The sequence below is a fragment of the Solenopsis invicta genome, chromosome 6, assembly GCF_016802725.1.
Source record: "Solenopsis invicta isolate M01_SB chromosome 6, UNIL_Sinv_3.0, whole genome shotgun sequence".
Taxonomy (NCBI): Eukaryota; Metazoa; Arthropoda; class Insecta; order Hymenoptera; family Formicidae; genus Solenopsis; species Solenopsis invicta.
The window spans coordinates 16,725,770-16,750,840 of record NC_052669.1 but is presented as its reverse complement, the minus strand read 5'-3'; the positions used below and the strand labels follow the sequence as shown (position 1 = coordinate 16,750,840).

At 31.7% G+C, this 25,071-nt stretch overlaps 1 protein-coding gene across 6 annotated transcripts in view; it reads left to right on the top strand.

Moving 5' to 3' along the window:
• Positions 1–25,071, top strand: part of LOC113004714 (titin) — a 186,040-nt gene that overhangs the window by 99,234 nt on the left and 61,735 nt on the right. For all 6 annotated transcript variants that reach the window (XM_039450989.1, XM_039450987.1, XM_039450988.1 and 3 more), the window contains 16 exons: positions 684–905; positions 1,006–1,259; positions 1,323–1,483; positions 1,565–1,835; positions 1,929–2,171; positions 9,060–9,192; positions 12,478–12,646; positions 12,709–12,748; positions 12,834–12,969; positions 13,047–13,203; positions 16,495–16,623; positions 19,305–19,649; positions 19,831–19,996; positions 24,585–24,738; positions 24,848–24,974; positions 25,049–25,071. The exon at positions 25,049–25,071 is cut by the window's right edge and continues 178 nt beyond it. In XM_039450989.1, coding sequence (XP_039306923.1) covers positions 684–905; positions 1,006–1,259; positions 1,323–1,483; positions 1,565–1,835; positions 1,929–2,171; positions 9,060–9,192; positions 12,478–12,646; positions 12,709–12,748; positions 12,834–12,969; positions 13,047–13,203; positions 16,495–16,623; positions 19,305–19,649; positions 19,831–19,996; positions 24,585–24,738; positions 24,848–24,974; positions 25,049–25,071 — 2,730 coding nt within the window. The remainder of the gene's footprint in view (positions 1–683; positions 906–1,005; positions 1,260–1,322; positions 1,484–1,564; positions 1,836–1,928; positions 2,172–9,059; positions 9,193–12,477; positions 12,647–12,708; positions 12,749–12,833; positions 12,970–13,046; positions 13,204–16,494; positions 16,624–19,304; positions 19,650–19,830; positions 19,997–24,584; positions 24,739–24,847; positions 24,975–25,048) is intronic.

Sequence of the window (25,071 nt, the reverse complement as noted above, 5' to 3'; positions counted from 1 at the left end):
TTAACATTTTGTTCGGTTGTACACATTTTGAGTTATGGAAAGTTCAACAATAACATAGGATTTTGCTAATGCAACCTTTAAATATACTAACGTATTAATAGATTTTTTTTTTTTTTTTTTTTTAAGTTTTTGTGTCAAAGTTAATAGTTATTTTATGCTATAATTCTACTACTAATCTATAATGTACATTATATGAATTATAGATTCTTAATACTGCAGTTTATGCATAAGATGTTATATGTATCTACGTACATTTGCGTGTAGACACACATAACATATACGTATATTCTGCAATATTTTCTGTTTATATTTTGAATAAATATATTCATATAATTTTAGGACAAAACACTGTCTTTACAAGTAAAATCAATTTTTTAAATCTATTTTTTTTTATGGGAGGGTTACATTACTACTTCTGTTTCTCTTCTATCGATTTTTCAATGTCGTCACAATTTTATAAAGTACTTAGCGCAAAAGGCAATAAGTATTTCATAACTTTAAATTTATCAATCGAACAATACATTAACGAATGTAATCGTTAAATTTTTAATTTAAAGTGTTAATAAAGTTATTGTATGAATTATGTAAATGAGAGACTGTAATACTACCTTCTCCTTTATATCTAACTTAATAATACATATTTTAATTTACCTCTTCTTAAATAAAATTTTCAATTTTATCAGTTGGGTGTTACACCAATCAACGCATTCGACGCATTCAATTTACGGCCAGGTGGAGAATATAAATTTCGTGTAACACCACGAAATCGTTACGGATGGGGTGAACCAGGTACGATGACAAATTCAGTGTTAATGATGGAAAGTACCGATCTTCCAGAATTCACAAAAATTCTACCGGGTCAATTAAAGGTTCTGGAAGGAACGTCGGTAAAATTGGAATGTGAGGCAAGTTTACAAGAGCATAATATTTTATTATATTTTTTAATATTATATTTTTTAAATTAATGCTTCTCTTTTTATATTTATATTTAAATGAACATTTTAGATTCGTGGCGATTCTAAAATGGAAGCACGATGGTTTCGTGAAACAACAGAAATTAATCCTTGCAATGATACAAGATTTGCAATATATTACGATGGATCTAAATGTTCTTTGACGATTACAAATGTTAAAGAGGACGATTCCGGAAGATATGTTTGCGAAGCAAACAATAGGATTGGTAAAGTGTCATCGTTCGCTAGAATTCTCGTTGTTACGGATCCGAGAATTATTGAAGCCGATGCTAAACTTAAAACAAAGTAAGTAAATGTATCTTGTTGATACAACAAATTTAGTAATACATGATACAATTCTATTCAAAGTTTAAGCATCGAACCGGAAGATAGACCGCCGCAGTTTACTATGAGGATACGGGATAGACGAGTGCAAACAACTTATCCGGTAAGACTTACTTGTCAGGTCATCGGGCATCCCATTCCAGAGATCACTTGGTATAAAAACGAAACGGAAATTTCTCAAGATGGTAATTAGCTCATTTATTGACAATATTAAACATATCTGAAATTTCCTATATTAACTTTTCATTGAATATTTTCTTCTTCAGATCGCCATATTTTTTGGGATGACGACTCAAATTTTCATACTTTGGAAATAACGCATTCCGCTCTTGAAGATTCTGGATGTTACATGGTGACAGCGAGGAATATAAACGGTTCAGTGTCTTGTCGATGTAGCCTTGTAGTAGACAAAGGAATTCGGGCCTACATCGCACCAGAATTTCTTCGTGGTCTCGACACAGCTTACACGATTCATTCAGGAGGGGAGCTACGAATGTCAGCACAACTTGAAGCTTATCCGAGTGTTGGTGTCGTTTGGTGAGCAATGATAATAATTAACTAACATTTGCGACAACATTTTTAGGATATATTTAACATACATTTTATTTTTGTGATCACATTTTCATATAGGCATCGCGATGGTATTCGATTACGACCAAGTAGAAGATCGATAATGACATTGAGCCACGATGGTACTGTCCAATTTTCTCTGATTAATGTAACTATGCGAGATGCAGGCGTTTACAGTTGTACTGCAACAAATATTATCGGTCAAGCTGAGACATCCACCAAGGTAGCTGTTACGACCGCAATCCAAGATCAGCTGTCCATCAATGAATCATCCAATATTATGATCACAAATCCAGATATACTGTGAGTTCAGTTATTGTAGTTCATTTAAGCATACATCAGCATAATCCAAACAACAATTTCACGTCGTATAAATGTCCAATGACATCTTGTTCTCCATGCATGTCCATTTAACCTAGGATTAAACATGATCTAATAATGTCCTGGGGATTTCTTTTCTATGTACAGTATACATTCGAAAGACATCCAATAGACATCATTAGAACATATTGTTAGTTTAAAATCGGAAGATATCAAACAGATAACATGTATATCATAAGGATGTTTTTACGTTTTTTGGACGTTTTTAAGACATGCGTCTTATTGCATTTAAAAAATACAATCATATAATGATTATATTAACATTAATTACATTTTTTACATAAAAGAGAAAAAGGGATCAATGAGATAGGTGTGGGGTGGTGAGATACCGTGATATCTCATATAATTTGCGTTGAATCGAAGAACGTTAAAATTACTTTGTTACAGTCTATACATATAGATATTGTTGGTTATTGATTATTAGTGCTCACTCCGTTTTTATAAAAGCTGAATTTCAGTTTTGCAAATAGTAAAGATTTTTACAGGTATACGAGATGTGTTCAAAAAATACCGGGAATTTTCGTTTTTTGAAAAAAATATTTATTTATTCGTCTACATTAATGTTGTCGCCTTCAAAATAGTCACCATTAGATATTATGCACTTATGCCAGCGCTTCTTCCAATCCCCGAAACACTTCTCAAACTCGATCTTTGGGATAGCCTTTAGCTCTTTCAGCGATGCGCTTTTAATGTCATCTATGCTTGTAAAACGACGGCCCTTTAAGGTTCTCTTTATTTTTGGAAATAGGAAAAAGTCACACGGAGCCATGTCTGGCGAATATGGAGGCTGGGGCATCATTACAGTATTGTTTTTGGCCAAAAATTCACGAACAAGCAATGAAGTGTGAGCAAGTGCATTATCGTGGTGCAAAAGCCATGAATTGTTTTTCCATAAATTCGGGCGTTTTTTTCGGATCGCTTCACGTAAACGGCGTTGAACTTGTAGGTAGTACTCCTTATTGATCGTTTGACCTCGTGGCAAGAATTCATGATGCACTATGCCATTAAAATCGAAGAACACAGTGAGCATAACCTTCACGTTCGACCGCACTTGTCGAGCCTTTTTCGGTCTTGGCGAGCCAGAATGTCTCCACTGGGACGATTGAGCCTTAGTTTCGACATCATATCTGTAAACCCATGTTTCGTCACCTGTTATAACACGTTTCAGTAATTGTGCATCGTCGTTGACTTTATTTAATGACTCCTGAGCAACTTCCATTCGCCGCTGTTTTTGTTCAAAATTCAACAACTTTGGAACTAATTTTGCTGCCACGCGTTTCATACCCAAAACATTCGAAAAAATGTCATGGCATGAGCCAATTAATATGCCAACATCATCAGCGACTTCTCTGATTGTGATTCGGCGATTGTTCATAACCATTTCTTTCACTTTTTCGACGTTTTCATCGGTTCTTGATGTGCTGGGGCGTCCTTGGCGTTCGTCATCTTCAACGTCTTCACGGCCATCTTGGAAACGATTATACCACTCGTAAACTCTTGTTTTACTCATAGCAGACTCACCACTTTGTTACACTTTATGTTATTTTTTACGCAAAATTTGATACAAATTCTTTGATCCATTTTTTTTCAGAAACAAAAATCGCCGAGCTCATAAAAACACGTGTAACCTTAGCGGCTGCCACAGACAAAGTAAACAATGAATACAGCTCAACATTTCAGCATACTTCAGGGGCATGTATACCAACATAAACAAAAAAAAAATTGACTGTCGGTCTCTCCAAACCCGCGAAATTTAAAAATTCCCGTTACTTTTTGAACACACCTCGTATATACTTTAAGTCATTGAGCGAGGCGCGATAGGCCGTATCACGAGTTAGCCAGGTACAATGTCACTGCATATTCGTCCAGACATTTCATTTTTTAACTCGATAATTATGGCAAATATTCAAAATGGTACGACTTTTTTGTTCCGATTGACAGTTTCTTTGTCACCATGCGGTTTATACTTTATTTCTGGGGGCACCCTATATACATATGTTCCAAGAATAACAAATTTCTGAATTATTTTTTAAATAGAATTATGGAAATACTATTAAAATATGTGTTATTTAGAGTAAGGTTGCCAAAATTGCACCACTTTTGACATAAAGGCTTATAACTAATTGTAAGAAATTATGAGGAATATTTTTAATATTTTCTATCATAATAAAATACAATATTTCTTCTTTCATATTCATTTTTTTCCGAATTTTATGTATTGTCATAAATTGTTAAATGACAATTTTTAAAGAGTCTTTAAATAGTGCGATTTAGGCAAACGGTCTCCTAAATCGGTCTCCTAAATCGCAGCACAAGTTAATATCACTCTCGTTGGGGTAAAGCAACACTTTTTCTGCTAGTTTCTTTCTTTTAGAGCAAAAATGCATTAGATAAGCATAATTTCATTAATATTGAAAATAATTAAGGTAAACTAAATATAATTTCCGTCCATGTCATCAGTTTGATAACTTTTCAGTAATATTGCAATAATATTGCTACATTACAGCAATGTATGCTCTGTATGTCTTGTCGATGTAGCCTCGTAGTAGACTAAGGAATTCGGGCGATAAGAATTGTTGCAATATATGCTCTGTATGATTATTATATTTGATTTTATATACAGTACTTATAACTATAATCAAAGCAATAATGCGATTTAGGAAACTAACAATAAGACATGGTGCGATTTATAAAACTAAAACATTTTGTAAAACTTTATTTATGTAATTTACAAATAAGAACACAAAGTTATTTGAATTTTGTTAATCTAATTTTAATAATATTGTGATCATTATAAGTTATCAAAATTTAGATTATTTATTTTATCCTTTTTGTAATCAAACTACGAAATGTGTTGAAAAATAGCAGCAAAGTTACGATTTTTCTATAAATATTAATAACAAAGTTTCTATTGTTCTAACATGTTGAGTTTAATGAAAAATGATGGTAATGTTATGAAGTTTACAAATAATTTTACAAAGAGTGTACAAGTACTGTGGTTGAATTTATACGCGAGGTGGTGGCAATTTAGGAGCCGGTGCGATATCGGCAACCTTAACCTACTTTTATCTTATTGTTAGAATCCAATTTCGGAACTGGACTTTAAGAAATCTTCTTATTAAAAAATGTACTTTTCAAAACAAGTGTGAACACTATCATGCTGTATTTTATTCTATATATCATAAAGATTTACGGAAAATGCAAGTTCGCCCATCTCTATCAGCGATGTCACATGTATGTATTGCCATGTACGAAATATACTTTGAAAACGTCCTTTGCACATCCTACAGATATCTATCTTGTATAATGATACAAGGGCAAATCAATAAGTACCCGTGTTAGTAATGAAGACGCAAGTTTTTCGCAAACATTTCTTTTTTTATTTTTTTACGTAATCTCCTTTTAAAAAAATACACTTTCCAGCTTTCCTGCCTTAATTTTTTAATTCCTCCGAAAAATACGATTTGTTGAACTCTACAAAATAGGCCTCTGTTTTGGCAATGACCTCCTCGTTATTGTGAATCTCAATGGACGTAAATCTCTTTCAATCGAGCTATCTTTTTAAAACAGATAAAAGTCACAGGGAACCAAATCCGGAGAGTTCGGTGGCAGCAATTCGTAGCGCAATTCAACCAATTTATATAATTGCAAATGAGTGAGCCGGTGCATTGTCATGTGGAACAAAATTTTTTTTTGCCAAATAAGGTCGTTTTTTTTTTTAATTCAACATCAAATCGGCCCAATAATTCAACGTAGTACTGCCTGTGATCGTTTTTTCCTTTTCCAAATAGTCAATAAAGATCGTGACTTGCGCATTCTAAAAAACAATAGCCATCACCTTTTCGGTCGATGAGACCATCTTGGTCTCCTCCGGAGCACGTTTGCCGGGTGAAGTCCACTGTTTTGATTGTTCCTTGGTCTTTGATGTCTAGTGAGGAATCCATATTTCATCAACGGTTACTTGACGCAAAAACTCTTGCGCACTGAGTTTAAACTGCTTCAAACATTGCTTCGAAATTGATAGTTGTATCCGGTTGTTACCCACCATTGAGCAATCGCGGCACCCATCGGGTAGACAACTTTTTCATTCCCAAGTTATCATGCAAAATATTGAATGCCGTTCCGTACGACATACCTACAGCCTCTGTTATTTTACGCATTTTCATTCAGCGACCAGCAAGAATCGTGTCGAATCATGAACCTCTTCAATGATTTCCTTAACTATATCTGCCGGACGGCCTGAGCGCTTCTCATCAAAAACAAATGAACGACCACGCTTAAATTTGTTTAACGGTTAAACAATTTGCCGATTTTCGAGGCGACGCCTACTGTCTCCCCTCAAGCCCCTCACTCCGCTCGCACCCATACAGCTGAGCAGCGCGTCTAATGTTATGACTCAAGAGCGTCACTTATAAAAAAAATAGCCTAAGGCCTACAACCTAGAAATAATTATTATTTTCATAAATAATAACATAAAAATTTAATATTAATGTATGTAATATATTATATATTATATATATATATATATATATATACGAGGTGTGTTCATATATATATATATATATATATATATACGAGGTGTGTTCAAAAAGTATCGCGAATTTTGAATTTTCGCGGGTTACGTATATTCGAATTTCGATCTTTTTGTGGCGTTATGTTGGTACTCATGTCTCTCACTTATGCCGACAAGCTCGGCCATATTGAATGTTCACTTAATTGTTGACAGCTGCTTTGCTTGCACGTGTTTTGGATCGTCTTCGATTTTTACCTATTCAAAAAAATGGATCAAAGAACCTGTATCAAATTTTGTGTGAAAAACGAAATTAAGTGCGCGGATGCATTCCGAATGTTGACTGTGGCATACGGAGAAGCTACTTTGGACCGAAGCAACGTTTATCGGTGGTACAAAATGTTCTCAGAAGGCCGAGAAGATGTGAACGACGAAGAGCGTGCCGGACGCCAGAGCACTTCAACAACAGACGAAAAAATTAATGAAGTGGAGAAAATGGTATTGGCCAATCGTCGAATCACCGTTAGAGAAGTTGCTGAGGACCTAAACATATCGATTGGCTCGTGCCATTCGATTTTTATCAATGATTTGGGCATGAGACGGGTCGCCGCGAAATTCGTACCAAAATTACTCAATTGCGACCAAAAACAGCATCGCATGAACATTGCTAATGAGATGTTGGACTCTGTCCGCGACGACCCAAATTTGCTCCAGAGGGTCATAACTGGTGACGAATCGTGGGTTTATGGTTATGACGTGGAAACCAAAGCTCAATCATCTCAATGGAAGCTGCCGCACGAACCAAGACCGAAAAAAGCGCGCCAAGTTCGGTCGAATGTGAAAGTTTTGCTGACAGTTTTCTTCGATTGCAGGGGCGTGGTGCATCATGAGTTCTTGCCACAGGGTAGAACGGTCAATAAGGAATATTACCTGCAAGTTATGCGCAATTTGCGCGAAGCAATCCGCCAGAAACGCCCGGATTTGTGGAAGAACAAAAATTGGCTTTTGCACCACGATAACGCCCCTGCTCACACATCGTTGCTTGTGCGCGACTTTTTGGCCAAAAACAACACACTAATGATGCCGCAGCCACCGTATTCCCCAGATCTGGCCCCCTGTGACTTTTTCTTGTTCCCTAAACTGAAGAGGCCCATGAAAGGACGACGTTACGCTACGCTTGACGAGATAAAGACGGCATCGAAGGAGGAGTTGAACAAGATAAAAAAAAATGATTTTTTGAAGTGCTTCGAAGATTGGAAAAACCGTTGGCACAAGTGTATAATATCTCATGGGGATTACTTTGAAGGGGACAAAATAGATATTCATGAATAAATAAATAATTTTTGAAAAAACACAAAATTCGCGATACTTTTTGAACACACCTCGTATATATATATATATATATATATATATATATATATATATATATATATATATATATATATATATATATTATACACATTATAATATATATTATAATAATGTATTTCCCAAAAATATATAGTAATTAAAAAATTAAAATTTTAAATTTTTTAAACGCTCCTAAACCATAACATTAGACGCGCAGCCGGCAGTTAAGCTGTAGGGCCACGAGCAGAGTGAGGGGCTCGAGGGGAGACAGTAGGCGTCGCCTTGGAAATCGGCTCGAAATGTGCTACTAATTCCGAGCTCTGTGACATAGATAGTGAAGGTTTCCCATAGACGGCATCTGACTTTTTCTTCGCACAATTTTCCATCCCAAAATGAAAAGCGAATCACGGATCGAGATCGCTCTTTTTTCATAGTATCGAAAAACATTAAACATCTCACTATGAATTGCTGTCAAATTTATACTATCGCATGAATCACTCTGAAATTTTATATGGCATTATTTGAAAGATGATAGTATACGATGGTAATACCAACTTGCATCAGCAATTTATTATTATCCGCCTATCTTCAAACACGAGTACTTATTGATTTGCCCTCGTAAAAGCATGATATTTTTCTATCATAGAATTATTATTAAGACATCCATCGGCTAAATTTATAAAATAAATTCTTCGAATATTATTTAAAGAAATTAGAATATTTGAAAAATTTAATTTTGAAAAATCAAATGTTTTGACGTCATTTCTTGAGTATTTTTCTGAAATAAATGCGTAAATATTCTTATTATAAGAAATCCTTGGGATTATTAAATGTATTAGACATTCAATCTCTCAACAACATAAACGAAACTTTTCGTAACATACTTCGAACGTTCCAAAACGTCGAATTGTTGTTGGAGAAAGTTATAAATAAAACTGTTCTGTTTGTAGATATTCGAAAGAACCTCTTTTCGTCACGAAACCTTTATCAACTGAAGCGATCGAAGGCGATACGGTTATCATTCTTTGTGAAGTAGTCGGAGATCCTAAGCCGGAAGTAATATGGTTGCGTGACTTTCTCAAGGTAAACTACAAATATTTTCATAATTTATTTAATTCAGAACTTTTTACTTCTTTTCAAAAACAAAGATTGAAAACAATTGAGCGAAACATTCAATATATTTTGATTAATTAATTAATCAAAGTATATTTAAAAATTAATTAACCAATTAAAAATTAAAAATTGTAAAAAAAACAAACATTGTGCAAATAGTGAAATAATGTGCATCTAAGTTGCTAACTTAATCTGTTATGTGGGTCAAGGTAACAGCAAAGAAATGACTACGTAACAGAGAACGTATTGTAACCAAAAGCGGGCAAGACATAATATATGCTGAAGCAAATGGCATTGACATTGGATAATTTCTTATATGGTAACAACGCGTTGAGTCACGTTACATTTTTAATTCGGATGAAGGAATAAGATCCAATATATTGTACATACCGTATTCGAGAAAAGAATTTATGTTGTCATTTAACAATTACGGATCCAAAATAGGAAACGGAAGCAGTGCATTGACCGAAAGAATATGCGCGTTTCTTCAAAATATTTACATAATCATAAAATGCGCACAGAACAGTATCCCCACTTGTCTCGAGACCAACGTGACTTCTTTCGTCGATGAATCGGTAACATACGAGCAGCAAAACAGTCGCCGTGTAACTTTAGCAAACGAACAGCCGCTTCAAGTTTTGATTACTTATGATTACTATATAAAATCGTTGTTTTGTGTCTTATGTGAAACGTGAATTACTATTTTGATTCAACGAAATATTAGTTTGTTTCCAGTTAGTTTCAATCAAATTCACAATTTTTAGCAATTAATGAACGAACGAATTTTATTTAACTATATTCTAGACATTACATATATATCAAGAGGAGTAAATTCAATGTGATGTGAAATATAATAGTAAGTATGACATCGATATAAGTATGGTAGTAAATTATTAATTTAAATAATTATTTGTCTAGAGCTAAAAAAGAAAAATCGAAATCAAAATTCTAAATAAAACTAAATATATCAGGATTATAAATAAAATTATAAGAATATAATTTAATTGAGAATTAGATTTAATTCCATTTTGTTGTGTACAATTTTATATAAATAGATTTTATAGTAACATACAGAGTCGAATAAATTTTTTTAACTAAATTTAATTTAATTTAATGAGTTGTAAAATTAATTTAATTACATTAAAAGTAGCAGAAACAAACTAACTCAGTTAAAAATTAGATAAGGTTAAATTAAATTAAAAGTTGATTTTAAATATCATTATTTATATTTATTACATATTAATTATATCAACTTAGAATTGACAATGATAATTTAATAAGAACTGCATTATTGTGCATTGATTACTGCGTGTACACTTTCATTAGCCTTTTTTATTTTTAAATTTGACAATTTCGAGAGATTTGTTTATTTTAAATTATAATGATGTAATTTTTAAAAAATAATTTTGTAAATATTATTTTTGTAAATAATAAAGCAGTCACAATACGGACCATCAAATAAATTATTATATTATAAATAAATTATGGTAAATTATGGTTCACATGTGATAACAAAAAAATATTATTTTTATATGGGATTGTATTTTTTCTTTTACATAAAAAAATTTTTTTACTTTAGAAACGTTAATAAAGTTTATGTGTGCTTAAAATAAGTAGTTAAAGTTGAAAATTAATTACATTAACTTTAAAATAATTAAATTTTAACTTATTATTCAATTTTTAACTATTTAACTTACAACCCAATGCTGCGTATAGTAATACAGTAAAACAAAGAGTTCTTATAAACTGTCTACAAAAATTTAGCGTCTATCTTCGCAATCGAGAAATAAATCTCTGCATAAATTTTATACGAATCTTACTTGAATCAATATTGATCAATAACATTGAATCAATGATATAAACAATATAACAGATAATTTCTGCAATGTCATCCACGATTGTGGAATTACTAATGAAAATACTAAAGCGTCCTTTTCATGCAATCGTTATTATCAATATCCCTATTACATAGTGATACTGCTCAATAATTAAAAAATTGAGGTCAACGTAAATATTTTACATCAATCTATCAATATAAACCACATAATAATGTCATTTGTTGAGTCATATATTGTAATATCCCTATTAATGTAGGTGAACTGTGATGTGACAAGCACAAGATAGATACATTACATAAAGCTCATTATATCAAAATTTTAATTCAAAGATTAAAGATTAATTCCAAGATTATAGCTTGCCACGTCTAAGCGGTATTGAAGTACAAATAAACATTAAATTTATGAGAATAAATAATGTAAAGCAGTAATATACATCGGTCATGTAATACGTTTAACCAGATCAGACTGCGGTGATGTGTTCGACTTTCGCTCCCTATATGGACTAGATCCATGACGAAGATATATACTATATATGTATATATATGTATATTGTATCCTTTTTCTTCCTGCCCTTCCTCTCCCCTCCCCCTCCCTCTCTCTTTCGTTTCTCTTTTCTCACTGTACTCTTCGTTTCCAATGTCACACACTGACTGAGTTTTAACTTCATCTCATAATTTTGCATAAGAGCTAATACATCTGAAGTCTGTCAATACAATAGACGCAATCTAAGGAAGTCGATGCGCCAGAACATTCAAGTAAATGCAATTATATACTAATAATAGTAATTGATTATGATCGAAAATACGTTAAATAAAATTATTATCCAAATTGATATTTTTGTTATATGTTGTTTTTCTTTAATTTCTTGTACTTGTTTTTTTTTATTTTGTCACTATTGCGGAAATATCAATAATCAAATTGTTTCTTTGTTATTTGAAGTTATTTGAAGTTACTTTGAAACACCTCTTTATATTTTCTCAACAATTTAAAATCACATTTGTAATTGAATATATGTGGCACTGAAAATTTGTTGCATTAGAAATTTGGTAGATTCAACCATTGTGTCTGTTAACAAACGGATAAATCAGAAATCTTATAGGAATTACTAGATTATAGTAAAGTCTCCTAAACGTTGTAATTATAAAATTTCGAGTCCTATTATAATAATCAGAAATTCTACTTGATTTTATCAAAACACACTCAATTATACAATATGTCTTGATATAATAAAATCATTTCTTTTTAGGGTATGTATATACAATAAAATTAATAGATGAAGTAAACGAGAGCGGAACATTGATAAAAAACAGTAAACACGATACAGCATTCAATTTAGTTAAATTTACTACTTGTACTTGTAATCTCGGGTCTTAAAAAATTTCCTTAAAAATTCATACTTTATACAAATTCTTTGCAGCCCGATTATTATAAGGACGCACCTCACTTCCGGCTAGTGGGTGCAGGGCCACAATATCGGCTGGAAATACCTTATGCTAAGCTGGACTTTACTGGAACATATTCCGTGATAGCTCGCAACTGCCATGGAGAAGCAAAAGCTGTAATTTCCTTACAGATCTATGCCAAAGGTAAACTTTAAAATACAAAATTTACTTTACAAAGTATAAATTTAATTCAATGATTTTTTCAGAACAAGGTAAAGAAGAACAAATGCAGAAATCCCCTCACGGGTGAGTTATTATGAAAACTTAGTGACACGCATGTACGTTTCTAAATATTTACTTTGTTCGATTAATAAAACATTAAACTCTATAGAAAGGTATTGACCCTGCCGATTATAAAGAGAGAATTGCGAGATCTCCGATGTTGCGACGGCGACGCTGTCTCCCTGGAATGTAAAGTTTACGCCACACCAGAACCACCTTTGGTTCGTTGGGAACGTGGAAGCAAAGTAATAAGAAATTTCAATGTTTAGTAATGTATTGCAAATATAGCTGATGAAATATAACATTTAAAACTTTTTGTCAGATTATAACTATGGTGGGTGATTTTGCTGCCGAATTTGATGGTGAAACAGCACGATTAAGTATTCAACATGTTTATCCTGAGGATGAAGGAGAATATACATGTGTGGCTTACAATGATCTTGGAAAAGCGTATACATCAGCTTGTTTAGTTGTAGATGGTAATTTTATATATTTTTCGCGCATAAAAGCTTCACATAAAAATGTTTCAATTACAGATGCGGTACATCGTGAAACATTTCTTCGAGTCACCTTCATATTTATTGTTCTAATTGTTGGACACTTTTAAAGGTTACTTAATAACATGATTAATATATACAAAATTATTATTTTCGAGGTTTGAGAAGAAAATACGTTACTTGCGTGATATCATTATAATTTTTTTTTAACCGTAGAAGAGAAGAATTATGGCTACTCTGGACATTATGGTTATCCCAATTATCTTCGTTATTAGGTGTTGAATTTTAATAATTGTTTATAGACTTATTCAATTAGTAGTCCGTCGTTTTTTAATGGCGCTAATATACCAATACACAATAACTAACAATAAAGCATTTTCACTTTTGAGCATTTCTAAACTTTTTCAAGGTAAATTTTAGCACTTAATTACACATACTTCTTCATTGTTTTTAAACTTGAGCGTATTGTTACATAAATATATGTACATTCGAGTGTTTTTTTTCTGTTATTGTGTATTTTTTCTGTTTAACTGATGTTTATTTGGCTATACACACTTCGAGTTATGCAGAGTTAAAGAATAACATGGAATTTTGTTAATATGGTTTATTAAACAAAATTTTCATATCGAAATACTTGTATTTTTTTTATAAATTTATTGTTACTCTTAACGATGTTCAGAAATATTAGAGATAATTTATGTTCGTTATTTAAAGTTAAACAGGGGATAAAATGATAAATCTAATGATATTTTTAAAGTCTTTGAATGCAGAAAAATTTTAATCAGGAGAATTCTAAATAATGGAAGATTAAAAATATATAATTTTGTAACAAAATATTACTTAAATTTTTGTTAAACTAAACCATTTTTTTAAATTATTTTTGAGCTAGCCATATTACCATCACTTTTTTCTTCCACTGATTATGTAATGCGACACATTTTTAAATCACGTTCTAAACAAGAAATATTTCATTAATTTGAGTTTAGAATCTGTTAAGCAACACTTTGATGAATATAATCGTTCCAGTTTTAACATAAAATATTGATTATAAATAGTTATTCAATGAAATAAAAACGGGTGCCATATTACTTTCTTCTCTTCTAATAAAAGAATAACTGTGTTACATTTCTTTATTTGTAACATTTGTTATTTGTAACAACACGGGATCGTTTGGGCCCTAATAATTATGTATAACTATATATTTAATCATCATATTTCCCATTATTTAGATTGGAATATCCGAAAATAAACAGATAATCTGTTGGATAGTTGCTTCCCATACAGCACAGTCTAAAATCGGAATGTAAAACGTCATTAAGACATCTAAAAATATGTCTTTAAGACACCTTTTCAAAAGTAGCTTCAAAGATATCTTTTAGACATCTTAAAGACGTCTTATAACCCGATTTTAGACTTTGTGCTGTATAAAGTATTATGATTCAACACGACTTATTAGTTTATTTGTATTTTATTTTTATTATTAATATTTTATTTATAAAATACAAGAGTATTAGAAACTAAAACTTTTATAACGCGAGAATAGAAGGCCTATGTTAGAAGGCTTTTTATTCTTGCGTTCTAATTTCGCTAATCCGATATAATATGTCATTGTTTAGTTGAATATTGTTATGTTATCTTGTGACTATACAGTGTGTCTCACAAACACCGAACAATATTTTAATGAAGTATTCCTGGAGACAAAGTAGAGTAAAGAATCCTTATACAAAAATATAAAGATTATAATATTTTTGGATTATAATTGATCAAAGATAGCCAGTAATGTCATATAGAATTTGCGCGCTCAGACGTAGAATTATACAGTACGCGCATCGATTTATCATTTGTTATTGATTTTATAGTTAATATTGACTCTTACTACGCAGCTGATTCCTAAGAACGTTAATAATACTATTATAATAATGTTAATTTTAATACAGTTCTTACTGTTAATTTTAATAGTTTCACAATTGAGAAATAATAACTTTTGCGTTTTTGACATAAAAAGCAATTATGAAAAATAATTTATTTTATTATTTTTTTCTTTTTTTACTTTGTATTTTGTTATGTTTGTATTTTTGTCTTTTATCTCCGATATTTATCGAAAATCAGCTGCTTCACTATATAACCAACTACCTTAAATATATGAGATGTACGAAATGCATTTTTGGACAAAAAAACGGATAGAAAATGGACAAGTATAATAAATGTTACGACCAGGATACAGATTAAATATCCTATCTTATTCGCCATTCAGATGCGAAAGAACATTGAAAAGTAACTGCGGATAGAAATGAATAAGATTTGTAATTACGTTTGTGCATAGATTCGGATAAATTCCGATGGTTTCCGATAGGAATCAGTTAGTCTTCTCCAACGTTTCTGCGTATTCAGTCCTATTGGAACTTTACGCTTTTCATATGCTTGTATCCATAATTACAAGGAAAGAAACGCATACTAAAACGCATATTAAATTAAAACGTAAGATACATTCTGTCCCCATTTCTAACGGAATTTTTACCAAGTGAGCGGAATGTCTAAAATTAACGCACAAAACAACTTTAAGATATCTTTCAGAATTCTTTATAAAATATCTTTAAAATGTTTCTTAATAAATTCTTAAAGATATCTCAAAGTTGTCCTATGTGTCGATTTTATATCATATGCTGGGTATTGACTTTCAATAATCGAGCAAATAAAATTAAATTCAAATCAATTGAAAATTGTAATTTATTTTAATGTATCTTATAATAGTTTGAGCTTTAGACTCTGGGAATATTTTTTAATTCAAATGGACTAAAATTGATTGAAATACGAAATGCACTATTTATCATTCTAAATTCGGATAGATTCATGTCTCCATTATATTATTTTGGAATTCAAATAAATTGAAATATGAAATGAACTATTCATTGTATTAAATTCATATTATTTTCGAATTTTAATAGATTCAAAAAATCGGAAGCGCGAATTCAAAAATGTCAAAATAAATTTATTTCTATCCATTTTAATTCATTTTTGTTTACTGGGAGTTTAAATAATTCTTCCTTAAATATTTTTCTTCATAATCCGTTCAATAGTGCAATAATTCTCCCAGTAATTTAATAATTCTTCCCAATTATTCGCGAAAAAGTAACGACTGAATAATCAAGTTTAATTCTACTAATAGTTCATGTAATAGTGCATTTTCATAAATGCAGTAACATACACCTACAGAAGAACTTGATATGAAAACTTTCTAAAATCATAATAATCTAAATTAATGTTGTGTTATAGTACCTGAAGGAAAAGAGAATATACTGAGCCAAAAATTGTCAAGGCCGATGGGTCTACTGTCAGCAGGATCGACTCCAAGATCGACACCGAGATCGACACCAATCAGAAGCTTGTCACCGGCGATTTCGCGTAAGTCTAATTAACACAGAAATAAAAGTATATCCCTCCAATTTTAATAAATTTTACCGGAGATGGCAAGTAACGAGTTACAGTAAGTAACGCCGTTACATGTTACTTTTTTATAATACTCTTTATAATTTGATAATAACGTAACAATTTTCCATAATAGTAATAACAAAACCAGGGTTGGAATAATCACTTTTGACAATTAACTCGTTTTCATTATGCATTACTCATTGGAAAATGCTAACTTGTAATTTTCCTCGTTACGAGTCAAAGTAACGCGTTACTTTTTGCGTTACTTTTCTTTCGTGTTACATAACAAGTTAACTAACTAGTTACTTTTTCAATGAATATTGCATAATGACAACAAGTGATTTGTTAAAAATGATTATTCTCCAACTATAGCGTTATTATTACCATAATGAAAAATTCTAACGTTATTACCAAATCGTTGTTATAAAAAACTAAAAGTAATGAAAAGTAACGACTTTCCCATCCCTGATAGTAAATAATTACCAACATTTATTGTTAATAATTTTTTAATTAAGAATGAGCATTACTTGAAACCTTTTGCGAGTTATTCAGAACCATCGCCTTGATAACATATATCAAAGACAAGGTCATCCTTTTTTGAGGATGGGAAGCTACTCTCTTTTTATATGTATTTAACCTACGACCTTACAGTGTACGAGATAATGTTTCACCTCCCCCTCCTTCTTGCTTACAAACAATGGAAAGAATCATTATTATTTTTTAGAATATAAACGATATCCTAACATGACTGGGAAGTGTATCAACACATTTATATACCGATTTTATACCGGCCAAAAGTAGATTTTTTGTGTTCAATAATTTTCTATGCTTTTGACGGATTATTTTTTATCTAATAATTTTATTCGTTATTATTATTTTTTACAAAATTATTACTAACAGAGTGTAATGTGATCATTATTTCAAAAAACTTATCGATACATTCATGATATTCAAATTTGCGTTTAAAAATTATTTCAACCAATTAATAAATATAATAATGTTGTATCGTTTTACAGCGAAAATAGAGGAGAAGTTGAAGATTTCGTTTTACACAAAAAGTGCATGAAAGGAAAGGTTTTGTCTCTCCCCCGCATCCAATTATCATTTATACATATATATAGTATATAACTCAACTCAATCAAATTTAATTTCCAAATAAAAAAACATTCCATTTACAAAACAATTATAATTGTAATAACTTTTTAACGAATAATGAGTGATGGCTTATCGCTCAGTGTCATGATAACTTAACAATATATATCAAGAACAAAATTCTCGGAGATGAGTTCCTATACACTATACATGTATAATTATCAAGTATTTTGACAATACAGTAAATTAAATATTAGCATAAATACTTGTATCTAGTAGTTCGAATTAGTTTAAATATTTTTATGTGAGTATTTGAAATATCTAAAAAAAATCTGAAAAGTATTCACAATTAGACTTTTTAAAATTATTTCTAAAAAATGTTTCAATTTAAATGTTTAAAAAATCTAAAAATATTTTCTACAAGTAGAATAAAATTTAAATGAAATTCTGAAAAGTTCTAAAAAAATATAAGAAAAATTCTGAAAAAAATTTTTTTGCGAAAAGAAATAAATAAATGAAGCAATGGTCAAACATAATCAAATAAATATTCAAGTAATCAACTATTAATAGGTTAACAAGAGTAACCGCAGTTGCTGGTGCGTAGAATTACCAATTTTATTAATTTAAAAACGGACATTTCAACTTAGCTTCGAATCATTTTCAGCTACAGTTTCCTTTCTCTTGAGTAGAGTCCTATATAAAGAGAGAAGCGACATCGAACACCCACCACAACCTTTAGTATCCAATTGAGTCCTCCACCGCCAATTTGGGACTCCGCTCCAACGTCATCAAACACCATTCGTATCATTCTGCAAATAGCTGTGGTCACAATATGGCTGCTCGCTTAGCCAATCAAGTATCAATCAGATTACCAATCAGAGCTTTAGACATCAATGTCGCTTCTCTCTTTATATAGGACTCTACTCTTGAGAGCAGTTACATACGTTTGCTTTTGTGAGATGCATCTCGATTGTGCAATTCACTGGTTAGGACGCACGAACAATTTTCATGTGAAGATTAATTTCCGGCCACTATGTGATGCATTAACGTTGACTTTTTAGTCTCTTGTAAGAAATTTTTGTTAAACACTGTGTCCATCGCTCCTCCACCGTAAAATTACTTACCAGAGGAGCCCGCAAATTTACAAAAATCAGTCATATTCATTTTACTTGAATTACACGAATTATTTGACTTATAACGATTATGCTTCCGTGCAATGACCTGTCGGGTCGAAAGACCGTGCACTGAGCACGCAGAAACAATTTGGTCTGCGCCCAACAGTAAACAACAATATACAATCGGTATCCTATGTGACAATATCAAAATCATGCGATCACGTTTCAAACTATGAGCTTGTATCGTTAACTTGCTCGATTCTTGAATTTATTTAAAAGCACCATTACTCATTATGTAAACATTCTGTATCTGTCTGTAAATTTACGCTATTGATCTGCAGTTTGATAAATAACATTTTAAAAATCTTTTACTGAGGAACCTTTCTGTATCCAGGATTTCAACGTTATTCCAATTGAAATCATGATTGTGATGAATATTATTTTCAGATGGACGTGAACTTAGATCACCACAAGTTTTACTGCGAAACGATACGTCAAAGAGATCTAGGGTTTGTCCACCAAAATTTTATGCAGTGCCGCATAATCGTTTAGTTCAGGAAGGTGAAACTGTGCGTTTCCAATGTGCTGTAGTCGGTCATCCCGCGCCCTGGATAAAATGGGACAAGAATGGCACCATTGTAACACCGAGCACGAGAATCTCCATCAAAGAGCAAGATGACGTTAAGATACTTGAGATTATTGACGTAATGCGAGAAGATGCAGCTCTCTACAGAGTGACAGCAGAAAACGATTTTGGTCGAATTGAGGCCAGTGCACGTCTTGAAGTAATAAGTATGTATACATACGTATCGAGTTTATATACAATCTCTTTGATCGAGTTATATTGTATATACCTCGTATACTTATCGAGTTATATGACTTGAAATAAAAAGTATATAAACAATATTTTCTATCCTAAAAGTCTTAATCTAAAAAAAACTAATATAACTTAATATATATTTATTATAAAAAGATCGGCACGAATCTACTAGTCGAACTATCAGAACCAGAAGTGCCTCACCTAGAACACATCCTTCATTTGACCGTAGTCTTCTTCCAACTACCAGTAGAATAAATAGCCGTCTACAATTAGAATGCCGTATACGAGGAACGCCGAGTGTAACATCAACGTGGTACAGGTAAAAATACGTTAACTTCTCAGATAACAAAATGCGCACATAGTGAATTCACGGAGCGCGCATGCCGATTATCCGCACGGTGTGAGCTTACGATATCCAACAGATGTGTCATTATAATGAGAATCATATCGGTCGCATGCGTGCGGTACTCATGCGTGCGAGCGATATGAACCTCAAATGCGTTTTCCAAATGAAACTCATATTGCTCACATGTATGCATACTCAAAATTTCTAATTATTGCCCATTTTTTTTCATGTCCCAATCAGCACACAATATTTAAAAAATGTTTTTAAAAACATTTTAAAAACTTTTGCAACAAAAAATTTTTCAAAAACGTTAAAATTAATGAACTCATGCTCTTTTTTACATTAAACAAATTTTTTTTAATATTGAAGTTTTTTCTTAAGAATTTTTTTCCAAAATTTCCATGCGGTCACCCATCCAAGTTGCGACCCCGGTGAACGTTGCTTGATTTTTGTGATCGCTGAGAACTGATCCCTCGTGATAATCTGATAACACTTTGTGCTAATTCATGTACATCACTGATAGATCAAGTCAATATATGTTATTGAAAAAGCGAAATATGTGTATATAATTAAAGTATATTATATATACAGGATGTCCCAGACCACCCGTCTTATTCGATTTTTTTGTAAACGCGACATTTTAAAGAAAAATGTTTCAGACAAAAGTTGCATGGTTTTGAGGGAAACATAAGATGGTGTCATTAATTTAACCTTGAATAGTTGTTTGAAGGTCACGTGAAGAATACCTTCAATTTTTTAAATGGGACTGGCAACTATTCATTACATATTCTTGTAGCTTATCTCGAGACCTTTCCAAAACACTACAAGAAAGTTTATTTTTGTTAAGTACTTTCCAAGTTGTGAGGCTTGAAAGCTACGGTGTACTGTAACTTTCAAGCAACACAATTTGAAAAATACTTAACAAAAATAAACTTTCTTGTAGTATTTTGGAAAAGTCTCAAAATAAGCTACAAGAATACGTAATAAAAAATACAATATTATAGTATCGGTAGTTCCCTAATTAAAGGATATCGGTACTTCTTTAACAAACTATATTTTTTATTAAAAGTTGGCAGTCCTATTTAAAAAATTGAAGATGTCCTTCATGTGACCTTTAAGCAACTATTCAAGGTTAAATTAATAACACCATCTTATGTTTCCCTCGAAACTATGCAACTTTTGTCTGAAACATTTTTCTTTAAAATGTCGCGTTTACGAAAAAATCGGGTGGTCTGGGACACCCTGTTTGTATATATATATATATATATATATATATATATATATATATATATATATATGTATATGTATATATATATATATATATATATATATATATATATATACACAGGGTGATTCAAAATAACCTATGGGTCCCGAAGCTGGCATATTCGTAATCGAATTCTGAGACGATTTTTCCTTTTGCAAAAATTTGTCCGGAGCTTAGTTTTCAAGTTACAATAAGAATTAGCATATGACGGGTCAGGTACAAGTGGTAGACAGGGGCGGCGCGACTCACTGTTACACGCGGGTGTTTCCGTGGGGCACCTCCTGCGCTCAAATGACTGACAAAAGTACATGGACAGCACATTCTTATTTAAACTTTCTCTCTCTCTCTCTCTCTCTCTGTCACTTTAATTATGCTACATTTAACTTGTCAAATTTCGATCTGTCATCCGGCCGTCAAATATCGGGATAACCGTGAAATCTTCAAGTAAGTTTACATTATTATAATAAATGTACGCCAGCGAATAATAAAAATTAATGCAAATTAGATTACTTAAATGTGCACTTGCAAGTTAAAAGTAGCACTTTTAAAACGCACAAAAAGGGATAGAAAGAAGAGAGAGAGAGAGACGGGGGAGGGGGGGCTTTAAACAAGTTTAAGCACGTTTACTTACGCACACGGCGATCAGCTTATTGTTTCCACGATGCGACAGTTCAATTTAAATTTGTCCTTTATTCAGATCTATCCTTCGAAGTTGTTTCATAGTTCACCACATTTACACTATTTACTCTGCATTTGATTGATAAACGCGGAACTACGCGACGAACTGATCGATCGACTTTATTAATTACTATTAATCACTACTGTAAACACTACAATCATTTGATGCGTTAAAATTACTCGAAGAAACACATATTTACGTTACGATCACACAACACGTGTTCACTCGACGATATGAAGCAGTCGACTGAATGTTATTGGTTATGTCGTTATAATAGTGTCGAACGATTGGTTAAAGCCATAAGTCAAAACGCGGTAATTCAAAATGAAAATATTGATTAATACGATTTACATCCATACAATTTATTAGAAAAATGTGGCAAATGCATGTTTATTATTACTTGTTAAAAATTGTAAGTGACTTTATCAAAATAATTATTTAGAATATTTATTATAAAAAAAACTTCAAGGATATAATTCTTGAAATCTCCTTGCAGCAACGAATAATCTGCCCTTTTCAGAGCAACCAAATATTTTATTTCGAGGAATATTTTCACAGTTTTCGCAAATATTCAAAAATAAGAAATAAAAAAAATGTTTAGAAAAAATTGATTTTGATAAAATTATTTCTTAAATATTTAGAATGAATAATAATTATCTTGATAACGTCACTATCATACAATTTTTAACAAATATTGATAAACACGCATTTGCAACATTTTTCTAATAAATTGTATTGATGTAAATTGTATTAACCAATATTTTTATTTTAAATTGCCGCGTTTTGACTTATGGCTTTAACCAATCGTTCGACACTCTTATAACAACATAACCAATAACATCCAGTCGACTGCTTCATATCGTCGAGTGAACACGTGTTGTGTGATCGTAACGTAAACACGTGTTTCTTCGAGTAATTTTAACGCATCGAATGATTGTAGTGATTAGAGTAGTAATTAATAAAGTTGATCAATCGGTTCGTCGCGTAGTTCCGCGTTAATCGATCAAGTGCAGAGTAAATAGTGTAAATGTGGTAAAATATGAAACAACTTCGAGGGATAGATATGGATAAAGGACAAATTTAAATTGAACTGTCGCATCGTGGAAACAATAAGCTGATTGCCGTGTGCGTGAGTGAACGTGCTTAAACTTGTTTAAAGCCCCCTTCTCCCCCGTCTCACTCTCTCTCTCTCTCTCTCTCTCTCTCTCTCTCTCTCTCTCTCTCTCTCTCTCCTTTCCTTTTTGTGCGTTTTAAAAGTGCTACTTTTAACTTGCAAGTGCACATTTAAGTAATCTAATTTGCATTAAATTTTATTATTCTCGGGCGTACATTTATTATAATAATGTAAACTTACTTGAAGATTTTACGGTCATCCCGATATTTGACGGCCGGATGACAGATCGAAATTTGACAAGTTAAATGTAGCATAATTAAAGTGACAGAGAGAGAGAGAGAGAGAGAGAGAGAGAGAGAGAAAGTTTAAATAGGAATGTGCTGTCCATATACTTTTGTCAGTCATTTGAGCACAGGAGGTGCCCCACGGAAACACCCGCGTGTAACAGTGAGTCGCGCCGCCCCTGTCTACCACTTGTACCTGACCCGTCATACGCTAACTAATTCTTATTGTAACTTGAAAACTAAGCTCCGGACAAATTTTTGCAAAAGGAAAAATCGTCTCAGAATTCGATTACGAATATGCCAGCTTCGGGACCAATAGATTATTTTGAATCACCCTGTATATACGAGTATATATATATATATATATATATATATATATATATATATATATATATATATATGTATATATATATATATATATACATATATATATATATAAATATATAATTAAGTTAATTTTTTACTGATTCTCATAGATGTAATTGAAACATTTTTTAAACGAATTTTAAAATTAATAATAATTAAAACATAAATAGCTTAAATGTTAAATAAATATTAAATAAACATTTAAAAAATGCTTAGTAAAATTATTTTTTTAATTAAAATTGAATTGTACAATAAAAAAGTAATATTAAATAAATATTTAAAAAAACGTTTAAATATTTATTTAATATTACTTTTTTATTTGTATTGTGTGCTGATTGGGGTACTTTTAATGCATTATATTATATATCAATGTTTTTTATTTTTTTTTTTATGATTTACAATTAAAGATTAATGATATTTACAATATCTTTAGTAAATTAGCATTAAAAATATTAAAAGCATAAAAAATACTTGAAAAAAATGCGCAATGATTGGAAATTTATATAGCATTTTGTAAATTTGTTAATTCAACATAACATACGAGAGGGTCCTGTTTGATCATGTTGCGATTGACCACAGCGTGCCTCCATCACATCGTGAGGGCAGTGTGATACGTTCTTGTGCGCACGGCGGGATTATCAAATTACCCTCACGCCTTGCAATATTCCCATCACGCGTGATTGCACCTTACGATCTTTTACGCGTATATGCATGCGCCCATCACATTGTGAGAGCACTTGTGCACGCACAGCGTGATTATCACGTCGTGAAAACAACGTGAACTCACGAATTGTTATCTAGGTTTATTATTAGACAAATCTTCAAAAAAGTATATTGTCAATTTTATTTAGAAATGGACGACCGTTGGAACGATCTTCTAGAATAAAGGGACATTTCGATGGTACAACAGCCAGAATCGAAATATCAAAAGTGAAAGCAAGTGATGCAGGTGAATATACTTGCGTAGCAAGCAATATTCTTGGATCAACGAGAAGTAGTTGTCAGGTGAATAAGAGTTATATAAAATACAAATTAATAATTTTCAGCTAGAAATGATAAAGACACATAACGAAATCGATTTGTTGTGTCATTTAAAAGATATAATTATTTGCAGGTAACCGTTTTGGATCTCCACAATTCATCTATTGCGGACAAAAATGCACCACGATTTTTGCAATCGTTGCCGAAAGAAACAATTGTCATGGAAAATTATTGTCACGAATTTCACATTGGAGTTACAGGTAAAAGGTTCATTCTTTGTATTCAGTTGAGCTAAGTAAATTTTTAAAATAACTTTTTTTTTCTATTATTTCAGGCACACCTCCTTTTACAATTATT